We start from the raw sequence: 18120 nt of genomic DNA, 5'->3' as shown, positions 1-18120 counted from the left end.
CCCAAAGAGAATAAAGAAAAATAAATAAATAAAAATAAATTAAATCATGTGAAAATATTGAATAAAGGATCGCCAGACTTGTTCAAAATTAAAGGATGTATAAAATGTCCGGCTTCTAATTTTCTCCAAACTTAGACATGACATAAAGGAGGAGAGCCAATAAAAAACAGTAGGTGGGTTAGATTCTTTCCAATGTAGCAAAATAGCTCTCCTAGCCAGTAAAGTTGAAAAAGCTATCACATGTTGGGCAGAAGCAGACACTTTGCTTGCTTCCTCTGGAATAATCCCAAAAATTGCTGTAAGTGGATTAGGTTGAACATCCATATTTATAACTTTAGATAATATTGCAAACACATCCCTCCAAAAATTATTTAAACTTACACATGACCAAAACATATGAGTTAGAGTAGCCACTTCTGCGTTACATCTGTCACAAATAGGGCTTATATTCGGAAAAATATGCGCCAGTTTATCTTTAGACAAGTGGGCCCTATGTACTAACTTAAACTGAATTAAGATGTGGCGTGAGCAGATAGATGAATTATTGACTAAATAATAAATTTTACTCCATTGATTATCTGAAAGTGAATGTTGAAGTTCTACTTCCCAGGTACGTTTTAGGTGACGTGAGCATTCATTAACTGTTTATAAATGATAGCTATTAATCGTTTTTGAAAAGGTTTAAGCTGAAAAATAACATAAGCCAAATTTAAAGAGCAGGCCAAGGGGTAATTCGGTAAAAAATCACGTAAAAAATTCCTAACCTGTAAATACCTGAAAAAACGTGTATTAGAGATATCATATTTATCCATTAACTGTGAAAAAGACATTAAACAGTCTTGTAAGAACAAATCTAAAAAAGTTTTTATTCCCTTAATTTTCCATGTTAAAAAAGCCTTATCCAAAGTTGATGGTTTAAAAAAGAAATGGGAAGAATTCATCAGTGCTCTCAGGTTGATGGTAGAGGGTAGGGAACTTGTAGAGCTGTGCTGAAATGGGGCAGGTAGCAATGCTCTGAACTGGTTGAGGCAAGTACATTAACTGAGGCAGCAATGTGGGCAGGACTATGGGCAAAACACAAGCAGATGGGACAACTTTAGATGGGTATGTTGGTGGTGTTGCACGAAAGGCCCATTTTCGTGCTGTATGACTCTGACTCTACTAGTAGCCACCACGTTGGCTGATGATTGTGATAAATGGAGGAAAGACCCTATCAAAGATGAAATTGTCAAGCCACAGGTCAACAGTGTGAAACAGACAAACAGTGCAGGTCCTGACTCGCACCCTGGGTTCCAATTCTGTGATATAATCAACCAACTGTCTAGAGTTTGGCTATGGCTGCAGACTGATTCATGTTCCAGACCCTGTTTGTGACCACACACCTGGTAACACACTGCTGACCTTGTATGTATATGAATTTGTGGATCGCTAGCCTTGGTGTACAAATGAGTTAACCTGATAACCTTTGGGATTTCTGAACAATTGGATACTGGATAATTTGTGTTTTACTGATTTCGCTTAAATTGGTTGCCAAACTTAAATCTTTTGTTTGTAGAGCTCTTTATCCCTGCAATAATTTCTTTGGTGGCATTTTAAGAAACAGCAGGGATTTTCTGTTATTTATCTTTAATTTTTATTTAGAGATACATCATGTGACAGACCCTTCCAGCCCAAAGAGCCTGTGCCACCCATTTATACCCAAGTGACCAATTAGCCTACGGAACCATATGTTTCTGGAATGTGGGTGGAAACTGGAGCACTTGGAGGAAACATGCGTTCATGGGGAGTATGTGCAAACTCCTTACAGGCAGCAGTGGAATTGAACCTGCTGGCACTGTAATAGTGTTACTCTAACCACAATGCTAGTGTGTCACCATTTTTTAAAACTATCAGAATCAGGTTTAATATCACAGGCGTATGTCGTGAAATTTATTGTCTTTGCGGCAGCAGTACAATGCAATACATAATAATAGAGAAAAATGTGAATTACAGTAAATAAATATATTTAAGTAGCGCAAAAAATTAGTGAGGTAGTGTTCATGGGTTCAATGTCCACTCAGAAATACTTACGACAGGAGTAGAATTAGGCCATTCAAGCCTATCAAGTCACCTCTGCCATTTCATGGCTGATACATAGTCCTTCTCAACCCTACTCTCCTATCTTCTGCCCATAGCCTTTAATACCCTTACTAATCAAGAACCTATCAACCTCTATTTTAAATATACCCAATGGCCTCCACAGTAGTATGTGGCAATGAATCCACTCTCCCACTGAAGAAATTACTCCTTATTTCACAGTACAATTTCTTAGAGATGCCGGCACATGTATGAATATTTTACTGTTTTTGCCAGGTGGGCTTGCAGAATGTGCATAGTTATGAATGTTTAATGCCATGCCTCTCATCAGTTCTGCAGCCAGCGTACACCTACTGCTCGTGCTCTGAATGACAGCTGTTCACTCCACACCTGGCTGGCTCTCAACAGCTTACCATGGTGACATACCGGTAGGCTGTCAATATTATGATCCTGCAGTGCGGTTAAACCTCAGACGCACAAGCTGTAAGCAGGATAACGCTGATCCAGGCATGGGCTGTGATGAAGGAATAAACTGGAGAGGTTCTGTGGACAATTTCAAAGAGTTTTGAAGAAAAGGATTTAACCTTCCTGATCTCAGAAATTTTAGGACTGGGTTGGAAGCGGTCTTGCGTCCTCTTATGTGAAAATAAATGTTGATTTAAGAGAACGTCAAGCATTGGAAGCTGCTGACTGGAGGTTCTGCACACGGCTGGTCACTGGACATCTTCCAGAGGAAGGAAGGGTGAAGATGGTAAGACCAATACTTTGGATGGTTGTGGGATAATGTGATGTCTTGGTTGGTGCTGATCTCCTGATCAGTTCGAGATGGATTGATCTTGGAGTCACATAGTCTAAAAATGAAGGGATGGCAAATCAGCCCATGGTGGGTGGCTTGTGGTTGGTAGTCTCTCAGTGACGAGAAAGTGGTGTTGGAAGTATGGTGCTGGTTGGTGGGGAATTTAGCATCAGGTGTGAGCCTGACTGAAATCTACAAGTTCACAACAGTGTGCAATAGAACATAGAGCAGTACTTCACAGTACAGGACCTTCTGCTAGCGATGTTGTGCTGATCTTTTAACCTACTCTAAGATCATTCCAAGATAGCCCTCCATTTTTCTGTCACCCATGTGCTATCGAGTCTTAAATATCTCTAATGTATCTGTCTCTACCACCACCTCTGGCAGGGCATTCACCACTCTATGTGTAAAAAAAAATCTAGCTCTGACATCCCCCGCATACTTTCCTCCAATCACCATAAAAATATGCCCTTTGTATTAGCCATTTGCACCTTGGGAAAATGTCTGGCTAGCCATTCGATAATAGATACTGATAATATTGATAGATATTGTTGTGTTGATAGAGTTCACAGTTCCTTCATTGCCTCTGGTAATTAAAAACATACAACTCATTCCCTGGCTACTCTGGAAGAACTTTCACTACATGGGCTGCACTTTTTAAAATAAGGCTTCTGCAAGATAAAATATGATCAGTTTCTGCTGGTGTTCACGGACCATTCTGCAACTATGAGGCCAGGTGGGTGGTTTGGACCTGGGTGAGTGCAGTCAAAGGTTGATGATTGAGGATGTGCTGGTTTCAGGTTCCAAGGCTTATTTCTACGTGGTCATAATATATACCTAGTGGCCACTTTAGTTAGGTACACCTGTTCACCTCGATAATGTAGATATCTAATCAGTCAATCATGTGGCAGAAACCCAGTGCATAAAAGCATGCAGGAGTGGTCAGTTTTTCATGCCAAATGTCAGAATGGGGAAGAAATGTGATCTAAAAGTCTTTATCTGTGGAATGGTCGTTGGTGCCAGATAGGGTGGTTTGAGAATCTCAGAAACTGCTGATCTAGAATTTACAGAGAATAGTACAGAAAAGAAAAAACATCCAGTAAGTGGCAGTTCTGTGGATGAAAAGGCGTTGTTCATGAGAGAGGTCAGAGGGGAATGGTCAGACTGGTTCAAATTGACAGGATGGCAATTAGTAACTCAAATAACCATGCGTTACAACAGTAGCATTCAGAAAACCATGTCTGAATGCATGTCAAACTTTAAAGTGGATGGGTTTGACAGCAGCAGAAGACCACGCACATACAATCAGTGGCCACTTTATTAGGTACAGGAGGTATTTAAGGTCATTTTCACTAATTACTTTCCTGTCTATCCTAGTGTCATCAATATATTTATTAATCATACCTTTAGTGCATTTGTCAGTCATTTACATCAATGATTGGCAGGAGTGTGTGGGACGTCCAGGGAGGGGTGACACTTACGGTAAAGGGGCTTGTCATATCCATTCCAGGGCAGCTCACTCACCTTTGGTCCCCACCAGACACTCAGCTCTCATTTGTGGCTCCAAATTGCTGTCTGCATGTGACGGAACCCACACCCACCCTGGTACACCACTTCGACAAGTTGGCTGAACCAGGTGAGAGTATCCACCGGCCTCATACCCTGCTAAAATAGGGACATGCCTGACCTAGCATGCGAAGTCAGCTCCAGCAGACGCAGACTGGGTGGATGAGACCTACAGTGAGATCCAAAGGCCGGGAAGGTGGTACTGCAACACTCTGAGGAGAGCAAAGGGCATAACAAGGCACAGACGATGTCATGGTCATCCACTGCAACCAAGGAAGACCCCAGTTTGTGATGCTTGTTCATTCCACTGGACCTGGACTTCTGAGGTTGAGCAAGTGGAACAGCCCCAGTGCCACGACTTTTCCACATCAAAAAAATCTCCCAAACAGGCTTTGTGTTATTGTTGGACAACCACCACATAAATGGTAAAAATGGAGCATTACATCACATTAGAGGCCCTTCATCCTACAACGTTGTGCCAACCTTTTAACAAAACTTTAGGATCAATCTAACCCTTTGCTCCTGCATAGCGCATGGTCAATTGGGGGTAATTGGCCGGCGTGGGCTCACTGTGCTGGAAGGGCCTGTTATGTGTGCTAACTCAAAGTCAAATCTCCTTTCTGAACCCCGTGACCATGCCTGCATGAGTCAAACTGCTACTACGTGATTAGCTGGTTAGGTATTTCCAGCAATGATAAAGTGGCCACTGAGTGCAGGTTAAAGGAAGGAGCGAAGATCTGGTAAACAATGTGAGGAAACTAATTAAAATTTTAGCAAGGAAAATGGGAAAGGATAAACGTTGTGCTCAGAGCCCGAGACTGGAGAGCTCTGGAGATACTGAGGGACCTGGGGACTCTAGTGAATAATTTATAGAAGACTAAATTGCAAATAAGAAGTAATTAATTAAGTTATTGTTCACTGGCAGGGTCCCTAAGTAACAGACATCTATCCGTAAGTTGATCTTGTTCATAAGTCAAATACACAAAAATCACTTGATATTGTAACCATGTTGCCACTGTCAGTCAGATTTGACAATGGATAGCTGTCTAGATATGCAAGCCAAGGCAGTACAATATGGAGAGCAACACACATAAAATGCTGGATGAACTCAGCAGGCCGGGCAACACCTAGGGAACAGAGTGTAGTCAACATTTTGGGCTGAGACCCTTCAGCGGGATTGGAGGGAAAAAGGATGAGGAGTCAGAGTTAGAAGGTGGGGAGAGGGGAGGAAGAAACGAAAATTGATAGTTGAGACTGGGAGAGGGGGAAGGGTGAAGTAAAGAGCTGGGAAGTTGATTGGTGAAAGTGATACAGGGCTGGAGAAGGGTGAATCTCATAGGAGAGGACGGAAAGAAAAAGGGGAAGGAGCACCAGATGGAGGCTTTGGACAGGCAAGGAGATAAGGTGAGAGAGGGAAAAAGGGATGGGGAATAGAGAGGGGGGGGGGCATTACCAGAAGTTCAAGAATCATCGTTGATGCCATCAGATTGCAGGCTACCCAGACGGAATATAAGGTGTTGCTCCACCAACCTGAGTGTGGCCTCATTGCGACAGTAGAGGAGGCCATGGATGGACATGATGGAATGGGAATACGAAGTGGAATTAAAATGGGTGGCCACTAGGAGATCCCGCTTTTTCTGCTGGACAGAGAGTAGGTGCTCAACAAAGCGTTCTCCCAATCTACTTCAGGTCTCACTGATATACAAGAGGCCACACCGGGTGCAATAGATAACCCCAACAGACTCACAGGTGAAGTGTCACCTCACTTAGAATGGAGAGCAAGCTGTTGCCCATGCAGCACCCCCTCCCCCACCCCACACACCTGATGAACCCAAAGGAATGGCAGTGACTGACACAGTTTGGCACCAGCAGTATTGCAGGAGTTGCCGGTCATTGTTGAACTCAATGTAAGACTGCCTTTTAGGGACTCCAGCTCCAGACTTTTCCCTTGGGCTTTACACCTGAAGCTTTTGTCATGAATGGGTATAGCCACAAGGCAGCAGAGGTTTGAGATCAGTTTTCCCTGTCCTTGATGAGCTGCCAACCACGGCTGATGAGCCCCATCTGCCCGAAGTGACTGGATTTAAGGTGCCAGTAACCCGCCTTTCCTCCAAAAGCACCAACACCTTGCTGTGGTTTGGGGGCTTGTGTGCCTCAATGACCCGGAAAGCTATCTTGGCTAAAGTCAAGGCATTGTGCTTTGCTCTTGGTTGGGTCACCCATGCCAAACAGGTCAAAGGGTTGAGACCAGACTAAGACTGGTCCACCGGTCCTCCAGCAGTGGGGGTTCAGCACGGCTAACAACCCTGACCGGTAAAACAAAATGGTTATGGAAACAATAGTGAAGAATCCTTCTACATCTGAATGCAATGGCACACTGGAACTCAGTCTATGTATGTGTGTTCATAACCTGGGGGACGGCTTGTATTGGTGCTGGTCTACTGTGTGCAGGATTGCCTTACTTACAAAGTTTGTACTTAAGGGTGGATTTTGAAAGCAGCTTGGGCTTTACAGAGAACATATCAGTCTTCTTTGAAGACAACCCTGATGTCCTGGAAAGGAAAGCTTCTGTTGCAAGGAACGGGGTGAACCCAAACGCAGGACTCTCGCATGGAGATAGAGTTAGGATGCAGACGAGGGCGTGAGCGAGGCCGGAGTTGCACAGCAAACAGGAGATGGGCGGCAGGCAATTCTTATCTTGACACGGAGAGACAGAGTTACACAGGTAAACCTCAGTACTGAAGTATAACTTAGGATACACAATCCTAAGCGGCTGGGAACGTGAATTACCACACTGGCTAAAACAACGATCTGGCGATGAGTGGATGCAAAGCCGGGAAATTTATGCAGCAGGTTTAGATGAGAATCAGGTGTGTTGCAATCAAAGGGAATTAGGAGAAAGTGGGGAATTAACAGTTGGGACCATGACAGCTTCATCCTGGGAACAGATGTGTTGGAGATGAAGGAACTGAGAAAAGGAAATAGCATTCTTACAAGAAACAGGTTGGGAACATGTATAGTCAAGAAAGTGTTCCTGCAATATTGGCTGAGCGGTTTCTGGATTTAGACCCAGCAATTTTGAAGGCTGATGATAAATTTCTCAATCAGGATAGTATGTACTTTGGAGGGGTGCCTGCAGTTGTACATATAGATGGTAAAGATCATAAGATCATAATATATCGGAGCAGAATTAGGCCATTTGGTCCATCGAATGTGCTCCACCATTCTATTTAAAAGCTATTCTATTTAAGAACTTTTTAAAAGCTATTATTAATGCTTTTGAGATAGTGATTTAGATGCATATCATATTTTTTTTACTGAGTTAAGTATTGTATGTAATTAGTTTTGCTACAACAAGTGTATGGGACATTGGAAAAAAGTTGGAATTTCCCCATGGGGATGAATAAAGTATCTATCTATCTATCTATCTATCTATCTATTATAGCAGATTTATTATCCCTCTCAACCCTATTCTCCTGCCTTCTTCCCATAATCTTTGACGCCCTGACTAATCAAGAACCTATTAAATATACCCAGTAACCTGGCCTCTATAGCAGTCTGTGGCACTGAATTCCACAGATTCACCTCTGGCTAAAGAAATTTCTGTCTCTTTTCTAAATGGGCGTCCTATTCTGGTGCAGTGCCCTCCAGTCTAAGACTCCCCCAGTGTAGGAAATGTCCTTTTTATGTCCACTCTATGCAGGTCTTTCAATATTCGATAGGTTTCAACGAGATCATGGGTTGGGATAATAAATACCCTCTGAATGACTTCATTTTCCAGTTTGCTGTCTCTTTCAGGCAAAAAATAGCCACAGCCAAACACAGGAAGAAATGGATCAATCTTGCCCACAAAAGCCGAAGAGAGATGCATTGCCTTCCATTGGCAGAAACAAGGAGTCTGATCTTGGTAAGTGTGATTCTGCACCACACGTTGCCAAGTACCTCTTTCTGAATGAGGGCACTACTGGATCAAAAGAAAACACCTTAATGTTTGCTCTACCTGGTATGGGAATTGAGCAACATAGGAAAAATGGCTGCACTCAGAGGGAGAAAAGAAAATGAGTCAATTCCCCCCCCCCCTTTTTTTTTTGCAAATGTCACTGAATTCCCTTCCACCACTTTCTGCACCTCTTCCATGGTCTCTGTTGTAACATGAATAAAATCACTGGAGAGACATTGAAGCTGATGGCTATGGAAGCGTTTTGTTCACCAAGAACAGGTGTTGAGACACTCTTGGAGGAAGAGGCCTCCCGACCCAATATTACGTGACATTTTTCAAAGGTAACAGCAGAGCAATTCTATAGTTACAATGTTTCTACAGTGCTTCCTTTAAATTACATACAGTTTTCACACACCTCCATCTCACCCATGCTCCAGACACCCAAAATGAATGTTAATCAGCATTGTCTGGTTTCCAATCAACTCCAGTCCACAGTTCCAGGAAAACTGTTATTCAGGGCTGCATTTAGAAATCAGTCTGCAGTCTATGTTCATGTCAGAAGATTGGTTGTTGGTGAAATTAATATTTGCTATATACCCTAACTCCAGAGAATGCCCTAACAGTCTCTGTAACTGGATGATACTGGACAGGGTAAGGAGAAAGTCTGTACGAGGTGCTCCACAATCCTCTCCCACTGCAGAGAATACTGTCTTACTGAGCTTAAAGACATGTTGCTTAGCTTCAGCAATCTCCCATTTATTGGACACATCTTTAATGATTAGGTACCTTTAGCTTTGCAGCCTTTTAAGAACAATCTTGTGGCCTGTACTTCCTATCAAATCCCTCTTTTTCAGCCCTTTGCTTCTCCGCCCCCCCCCCCCCACTCCCCCCAGCCCCAGCTTCCATGAGAATAGACTGAGTGAACCAGGGCTTTTCTCTTTGGAGCAAAGGAGGATGAGAGCCGACTTGATAGAGGTGTCTAAGATTTTTATAAAAAGGGCATAGAAAGAATGGACAGCCAGAGACTTTTTCTCAGGGTGAAAGTAGCAAAAATGAGATGTCATAATTTTAAGATGATTGGAGGAAAGTATAGCGGGGATGTTAGAGGCAGGTCCAATAAACCTGTGCCGCCCAGTTACACCCGTACAACCAATTAACCTACTGACCTGTCTGTTAGGCATGTCCTCTTATGGAATGTGAGAGGAACCAGAGCACACACCCAAGACCCATGCACTCATGGGGAGAACGTACAAACTCCTTACAGACAGCGGCGGAATTGAACCCAGGTCGCTGGTTCTGTAATAGCGTTACACTTGCAGCTATGCTACCGCACCAGACCATCAAATTTGTTGAAATCCAAGAGGGTGAGGAACAGAATGAAACTCTTCAGTTGTGCCCAAGTTGAAGACTCTCACTATGACTTTGGCAATACAGAGGCCAGCTCAGTCAGTGCAATACCGTTAAACCTCTGGGGGGGTGTCTCAGGGAACATAAAAGATCCAAAAGTGTCAGAATAGAGATGGGAGGTTCTTCCTATATTGTGACTGAAATTTATCCTTCAATCATAATCACACGCATCATCACATGGTACTTCGTGGGGTCTTGCTTCACTGGCTTCTGGATTTTCCTACAATGACAAATGACTAGACCACTGAACAATACAGCACAGGAACAGAACCTTTGGCCCACGATATTGTTTTAAACTGATTAAACTAGTAATTAAAAGCCTAACTTGTCTTTTCCGTGTGCATATAGCCCATATCCCCACAATCTGTGCATCCAAGGGACTGTTAAACATCTCTTTCATGTTTGCCTCTACTGCATTCTTGGCACCCAACACACTGTCTTTTTGCTGGAGTGGGGTGGTGAAAACATAGATGCTAACAACATTCACAAGATAACACACACAAAGTGTTGGAGGAACTCAGCATCTAAGGAAATGAATAAACAGTCAAAGTTTCGGTCGGAGACCCTTCTTCAGGATTAGAAAGGTAGGGGAAGATGCCAGAATAAAAAGGTAGGGGGAGGGGAAGGGGAATAGCTAGAAGGTGATAGGTGTGTAGGAGAAGAAGGAATCTGATAGGAGAGGAGAGTGGGTTAAAGGAGAAAGGGAAGGAGGAGGAGACCTGGGGAAGGTGATAGGTGTGTAGGAGAAGAAGGAATCTGATAGGAGAGGAGAGTGGGTTAAAGGAGAAAGGGAAGGAGGAGGAGACCTGGGGAAGGTGATAGGTGTGTAGGAGAAGAAGGAATCTGATAGGAGAGGAGAGTGGGTTAAAGGAGAAAGGGAAGGAGGAGGAGACCTGGGGAAGGTGATAGGTGTGTAGGAGAAGAAGGAATCTGATAGGAGAGGAGAGTGGGTTAAAGGAGAAAGGGAAGGAGGAGGAGACCTGGGGAAGGTGATAGGCCGGTGATAAGAGGTAAGAGGCCAAAGTTGGGAATAGAAGTAGGGAGGAAAATTATTTTTTAACCGGAAGGAGAATGGATACTCATGCCATTGGATTGAAGGCTACCCTGACAGGATATAAGGTGTTGCTCCTCCACCTACACTCTTCTTTTGAATGTAGCTTATTTTAAATTCATGCCTTCTAGTATTGGACATTTTGACCTTGGGAGAAAGATACTGGCTGTTTATTTATGCCCCTCAATAATCTTATCAGGCTTCCCTTTAGCCTCTGCTGTTCCAGAGAAAACAACCTTAGTTTGTCCAACCTTTCCTTATAGCACGTAGCCTCTAATCTGAGCAGCATCCTGGTGAATCCCTTCTGCACCCATTCCAAAGCCTCAACATCCTTTCTGTAATGAGGTGACCAAAAATTATTGCAATACTCCATATCCAATCTAATCAGAGTTTGATAAAGCTGCAATGTACCTTCTCGACTTCCAAACTCAACTCTTGCTTTACCAGGCAGCAACCTGGTAAATCTCCTCTGCACCCTCTCTAAAGCTTCCACATCCTTACTGTACTGAGATGACCAGAACTGAACATGATACTTGAAGTGTGGTCTGACCAGAGTTTTACAGAGCGGCCTTGTGGCTTGTGAACTCAGTTCCCCCGGACTAATGAGGGCCAACATCACGTGCCTTCTTACCGACCCTATCAACTGGCAGTGCATGTTGATGAGGTGTTTAAGAATGTGAAAGAACAACACTCTTTTTTTGTTACTTTCAACTAAGGGCTTATTTAAGAGAAAAGTTAGGTCAAACAATGTTACTACCGAAACCCAATGAAATAGAAACTTTAATTCAAAAAGGAAAGATTAAAAAATTTATCTCTTGTATGTATAATTTGATTCAAAAACTGGCAATTAAACAAGGAGTCCATAGGTCAAGACAAAAATGGGAAAGTGATTTGAATATCAAAATTGAAGAAAAAAACTGGTCAAGACTATGTCTTGAGAGTATGACAAATACAATAAACGTTCGATTAAGATTAGTGCAATACAATTTTTTACATCAACTATATATTACACCACAAAAAATAAATAAATTAAACCCAAATTTATCTGATCAGTGTTTCCGATGTAACCAAGAAATTGGTACTTTTTTACATTCTACTTGGTCTTGCTCTAAAATTCAACCTTTTTGGACAAATTTAAGGGTTTTACTGGAACAAATTATTGGAATACAACTTCCACACAACCCAACATTACTTTTACTAGGTAATATTGAAGGGATAAAACCGATATCCAAATTGAATAAATATCAGAAAGAATTTATAAAAATTGCATTGGCAGTAGCCAAAAAAGCTATTGCAGTGACTTGGAAATCAGATACATATCTAAGTATGGATCGTTGGAAGAACAAAATTTATGGCTGTATTCCACTTGAAAAAATTACTTGTAATTTAAGAGATAAATATGAAACATTTTTGAAAATTTGGCGCCCTTATTTACAAAAGATAGGATTAAAAATATAGGTGCTCCGAAGATGAAATAATTGGTTACTTGGGGAAAGAAATAAATATATATACTAAAGTTATTACGAACTCCATGGAGCATGTGGGGATCTTCTAATATCCAGGCATTCCTTTTTTTTTCTCTTTCTTATTTTTTTTAATAGGGATGTTAGGGGGGAGGGGTTAAGGGGAGGGGGGCTGGGTGACATTTTTTTTTCTCATACACATTTATTCTGTAACTATTTGAAAACAATAAAAAAAGTTAAAAAAAAAAGAATGTGAAAGAATAAATGGAACAAGCAGAGAACTTTGATCATAATGAAAAGCAGAAAGTACTGGAAACATTCAGTACACCACACTGTATTTGTGTTGAATGGTGTTGAGCATTTGAGTTAACTTGTCTGAAGTTTATTAACTATAGTAAAAGCAATAATTCAGTCACAAAACAGTCTGCTGGAGCAACTCAGCGGGTCTGGCAGCATTACATTCCTGATGTAGAGTCTGGAGTTAAAATGTTGATCATCCCTCTGTGTCTATAAATGCTGCCTGACCTGCTGCATTCCTCCAGCAGATTGTTTAATGTTCCAGATTCCAGCACCAGCAGTTTCTTGTGTCTCTATTTCTTGTGAACAGGGACAGTCCCTTGGAAGAAACCACCAGCCCATCTGGTGAAGCCACCTCCATGGTCAGCACCGTGTTTAAAGAGAGGCAAAGAGCACAGCAGTGGGGGTATCACACCATGGGTTGGGGATTTGTCCCTGGACTCCTCTCTCGGCCTCATTCCACAGTCGCGGGACCTCTTCCCAGGCCACACCGGATCGCGCTGCTGTCTACTGTGCGACCCCTCTGAACTTCGGTCTAGCCCTTCTGCCAGCCTCAACGAGGAGAGCAACCTTGGTGGAAGCCAAGGCGGGCAGGCAGGAATGGGAGGCTCAGCACCCATCATGGTCAAGGCGTCGCTGACTCGGAGAAGCGGAAAGGAGGACTGGGGCCGCAGGAAGCCGAGGGGCAAAGTGCGATCAGGTGGGAAGCTGCCCCCAGTGCAGAGTATCTCCAACCTCAGCTTCAGCCGCAACTTCACCTTCTCCTTCTTCCAGCTAGCTCTGCGCCAGTCTCAGCGCTATCGAACGTAGAGCACACACGGGGTTTACTTTCCCATGAAGCAGCTTCACTACTGATCCGGCTTGCGATTCACAGCACTGTCGGGCACCCAGCACCCATGGGATTTACTTCCATATGAAGCAGGTTCATTACTGACCCTCTGGACCTGAATCGAGCACCGAGCACCCGCAAGGTTTACCTGAGGAAGGGTCTCGGCTCAAAATGTCAACTGTTTATTCCTTTCCATAGATGCTGCCTGACCTGCTGAGATCCCCCAGCATTTTGTGTGTGCTACTTAACAAAGATCCTGTGTGCTTTGCTGAAGTGAAGGAATTCTGCAGGACAGAGGTAACGATGATCATGGAACATCATAAACACAACAGGTTTTGCAGATCAACACATTCCTGATTGAGAAGTTGCAGAACCTGGGCCTGTGCACCTCCCTCTGCAATTGGATCCTCGACTTCCTAACCGGAAGACCACAATCTGTGTGGATTGGTGACAACATAACCCCCTCACTGATGATTAACACTGGCACAGCTCAGGGGTGTGTGCTTAGCCCACTGCTCTACTCTCTATATACACATGACTGTGTGGCTAGGCATACCTCAAATACCATCTATAAATTTGCTGACGATACAACCATTGTTGGTAGAATCTCAGGTGGAGACAAGAGGGTGTACAGGAGTGAGATATGCCAATTAGTGGAGTGGGGCCACAGCAACAACCTGGCACTCAACGTCAGTAAGATGAAAGAGCTGATTGTGGACTTCAGGAAGGGTAAGACGAAGGAACACATACCAATCCTCAAAGAGGGATCAGAAGTGAAGAGAATGAGCAGCTTCAAGTTCCTGGGTGTCAAGATCTCTGAGGATCTAACCTGGTCCCAACATATTGATGTAGTTAGAAAGAAGGCAAGACAGCAGCTATACTTTATTGGCATGTCAACAAATACACTCAAAAACCTCTATAGTTGTACCGTGGAGAGCATTCTGATGGGCTGCATCACTGTCTGGTATGGAGGGGCTACAGCATTCTGACAGGCTGCATCACTGTCTGGTATGGAGGGGCTACTGCACAGAACCGAAAGAAGCTGCAGAAGGTTGTAAATCTAGTCAGCTCCATCTTGGGTACTAGCCTACGAAGTACCCAGGACGTCTTCAGGGAGCTGTGGTTCAGAAAGGCTGCTTCCATTATTAAAGACCTCCAGCACCCAGGGCATGCCCTTTTCTTGCTGTTACCAGCAGGTAGGAGATACAGAAGCCTGAAGGCACACACTCAGCAATTCAGGAACAGCTTCTTCCCCTCAGCCATCTGATTACTGTATGGACTTTGAATCTTTGGACACTTCCTCACTTTAAAAAAAATACTGTATTTTTTAATATACAGTATTTCTGTTTTTGCACTTAAAAAAAATCTATTCAATATACATATACTGTAATTGATTTACTTGTTTATGTATTATTATTTATTATTTTTCTCTCTGCTAGATTATGTATTGTATTGAACTGCTGCTGCTAAGTTAACAAAGTCCATGTCACATGCCGGTGATAATAAACCTGATTCTGACAAGATGCTGGAGGAACTCGGCAGGTCAGGTAGCATCTATGGAAATTAATAAACAGTGGACGGTTCAGATCTTTCTTCAGGACTGAGAATGCCAGAATGAACTGGTGGGGATAGGGAGGGGAAGAAGCTAGATGGAAGGTGATAGGTGGGAAAGGTAAAGGGCAGGAGAAGAAGACCCAGGGGGAAGTATTAGGCAGGTGAGAGGAAGTAAAAGGTCAGTGTCGGGAATGGGCGGGGGGTGGATTTTTTTTTAACTGGAATGAGATGGAAATTCATGCCATCGGGTTGGAGGCTACCCAGACGACATACAAGGTGTTGCTCCTTCGCTCTGAGGGTGGTCTCCTCTGGGCACAAGAGGAAGCCATGGACCATCATTTCATAATGAGAATTGGAATTAAAATGTTTGGCTATTGGGAAGTCACGGTTGTGGCGGATGGTGCGGAGGTGCTTGACAAAGCAGTTCCCCCAATTTACGAAGGGTCTCGCCAATGTGGAGGAGGCCACTTCGGGAGCACTGGATAAAATAGATGACCCCAGCAGGTTCGCAGGTCAAAAGTTGCCTCGTGGAAGGACTATTTGGGGCCCTTAATGGAGGTGAGGGAGGAGGTGTACATGCAGGTACAGCACTTAGGCTGTTTACAGGGATGAGTGTCTGGAGGGAGACTAATGGGAAGGGTCAAATGGACGAGGGAATCTCAGAGGGAGCAATCCCTGCGGGGAAGTCCTAGACCGAGGGGTCGCAATCGACCGATGTCCAGGACGGACTCAGGATGATTTCATGAATCAGAATTGGGAGTTCCCCACCAACAGTGACAATCAAGTGGAGACTACATATCGAGAGGCCCTGAAATATTTATAACTTCCTACATAGAATTTTGAGTGCTTTATTTGTGCTTTCTATTTTATGATAATCAGGCTTAAGTTATTTTGTCGTGCCTGTATGCTTATTACCACATCTGCTGGACACTCAGATTGTTTGGGTCTGATTAACCCAGCCCAGCCTGCGGGATTTGCATTTGCTGGAAATCTTAAGCAACATGCACAAAATGCTGGAGGAACTCAATAGGTCAGGTATGGAGAGGAATAAACAGTCAATGATTTGGGCCAGAAAGGGTCTCTGCTCAAAATGTCGACTGTTTATTCCTCTCCTTAGATGTAGCCTGACTTTCTGAGTTCCTCCAGGGTTTCGTTGTGTTGCTCATGGAATAACCTGGCCCCGAGTGAACAGGCTAAGGGGAAACCAGTTGAGTGGAGCTGAAGGATGTTCATATCCCACGTTTTCCTATGGGCTTGATTAGACACTCCGTCCACCGTGCTAAACCTTACTTTATCAGCTACTCATTTCTTTTGTAGTGTCTACAAAATACCCTGCAGTCCCTCACCCAGGCTCCCAGACCAGTGACTTTTACCAGATGGATGGGAAATGCCACCGACAGGTTCTTCTCCATGCTGCGTGCCACCTTGATTTGGATGTACATGTCGGGTGCTGGAGGAACTCAGGAATTAAGACAGAGGAGATTGCAGATACTGGAATCTGGAGAACACACAAGACTCTTCTTCTCATTTGCCACCTTCTCACCTCTTCGGCCAGTCTCCTTCCTTTGGTTCACCTTCTCCTTGGTCCACTGTCCTCTCCTATTAGATTCCTTCTTCAGCCCTTTACCTCTTCCACCTATCCCCTCCCAGATTCTAACCATCCCCCCTTCCCCAGTCACCACTTTGCCTCTCAGCTGGTCTCACCTATCATCTGTACTCCCTCCCCCCCCCCCCCACCATGTTCTTATTCTGTCTTCTGCCCCCTTCCTTTCCAGTCCTGATGTAGGGTCTTGGCCAAAGATGTTGACTGTTTATTCCCCTCCATAGATGCTGCCCGGCCTTCTGAGTTCCTCCAACATCATAAGTGTGTTGCTCAAGATTCCTAGGCATCTGCAGAATCCCATGTTTGATTTATTGTCCCTCCATAGACGCTGCCTAACCTGCTGATTTCCTCTGGCATTTTGTGTGCTGCTCTAGATTCCAATATCTCTAGTCTTGTGTCTCTATCTTGATTGGCAAATACATCCTTGTTTCTTCACTCATCATCACCATCAGTATGTAGCATGTCATATGGGGTGATCGTGGTCTCATGACCATGATTGTTCTTGGCAAATATTTCTACAGGAATGGTTTGCCATTGCCTTTTGGGCAGTGTCTTTACAAGATGGGTGACCCCAGACATTATCAACACTCTTCAGAGATTGTCTGCCTGGTGTCAGTGGTCACATAACCAGGACTTGTGATCTGTACCGGCTGCTCATACGACCATCCACCACCTGCTCCCATGGCTTCACCGGACCTCAATCAGGAGGTTAAGTAGGTGATACATCTTGCCCAAAGGTGCCCTGTAGGCTAGCAGAGGGAAGGAGTGCCTTACACCTCCTTTGGTAGAGAGTTATCTCCACCCTGCCACTGAAGATCACTGCTGGATCTAAGTCCTGAAACCCCCTACCAAAAGGGTATTGGATGCATCTTCACTAGAGGGCCAACAGTAGTTGAAGTTGATTCACACCAGCTCTTTAAGGGTAGCGGGGATGGGCAATAAACACCGTCCTTACCATATTCTGTCCAGTGAATGGAATGATCCCGCTCTTTGACAGGTTGCAGGCATGTCTCCGAGTGAACCGAGTGTCAGGATATTTTGTTTAGAGATACAGCACATCCTCCCATGCTGCCCAATTACACCCATGTGACCAATCTGTACGTCTTCCGAATGTGGGAGGAAATCGGAGCAGTAACGGGGAGAACGTACAAGACAGCGGTGGAATTGAATCTAGATCGCAGGTACTGTAATAGAGTTGGGTTACCATGCCGTGCCCAAAAACACATGTGCTCTAGGTGAGGCTTGAACACACAGCTTAAATGAGGCACAGACCAGGGCTCCAGTGAGCTTGGGGAGTGCAAGAACAAGAGTCCTGGTGTCTGAAAGGGAGTGGGCAGCTGGCGAGGCAGGTGCCAAACCAATGGGATTTTGAAGAATTGGAACATAGGATCCCAGATTTTTTATATTATTTTATTCCTCTTTATTTTAGAGATATGGCACAATAACTGGCTCATCTGGCACAATTAACCTCTTAACTAGTATGTCTTTGTAATGCGGGAGGGAACTGGAGCACCCAGAGGAAACTCACGCAATCATGG

At 43.9% G+C, this 18120-nt stretch overlaps 1 protein-coding gene across 1 annotated transcript; it reads left to right on the top strand.

The window, feature by feature from the left end:
• Positions 1–2444: 2444 nt before the first annotated feature.
• Positions 2445–14177, top strand: LOC140742146 (uncharacterized). Its single transcript, XM_073072949.1, has 3 exons — positions 2445–2504; positions 8237–8345; positions 12907–14177. The coding sequence occupies exons 1-3, from the start codon at positions 2445–2447 to the stop codon at positions 13404–13406; spliced, it is 669 nt and encodes a 222-aa protein (XP_072929050.1). The 3' UTR covers positions 13407–14177.
• Positions 14178–18120: the final 3943 nt, after the last annotated feature.

The sequence above is a fragment of the Hemitrygon akajei genome, chromosome 19 (genome assembly GCF_048418815.1).
Source record: "Hemitrygon akajei chromosome 19, sHemAka1.3, whole genome shotgun sequence".
Lineage (NCBI taxonomy): Eukaryota > Metazoa > Chordata > Chondrichthyes > Myliobatiformes > Dasyatidae > Hemitrygon > Hemitrygon akajei.
The sequence above is the reverse complement of the archived record's forward strand: the minus strand, read 5'-3'. Positions and strand labels throughout refer to the sequence as shown.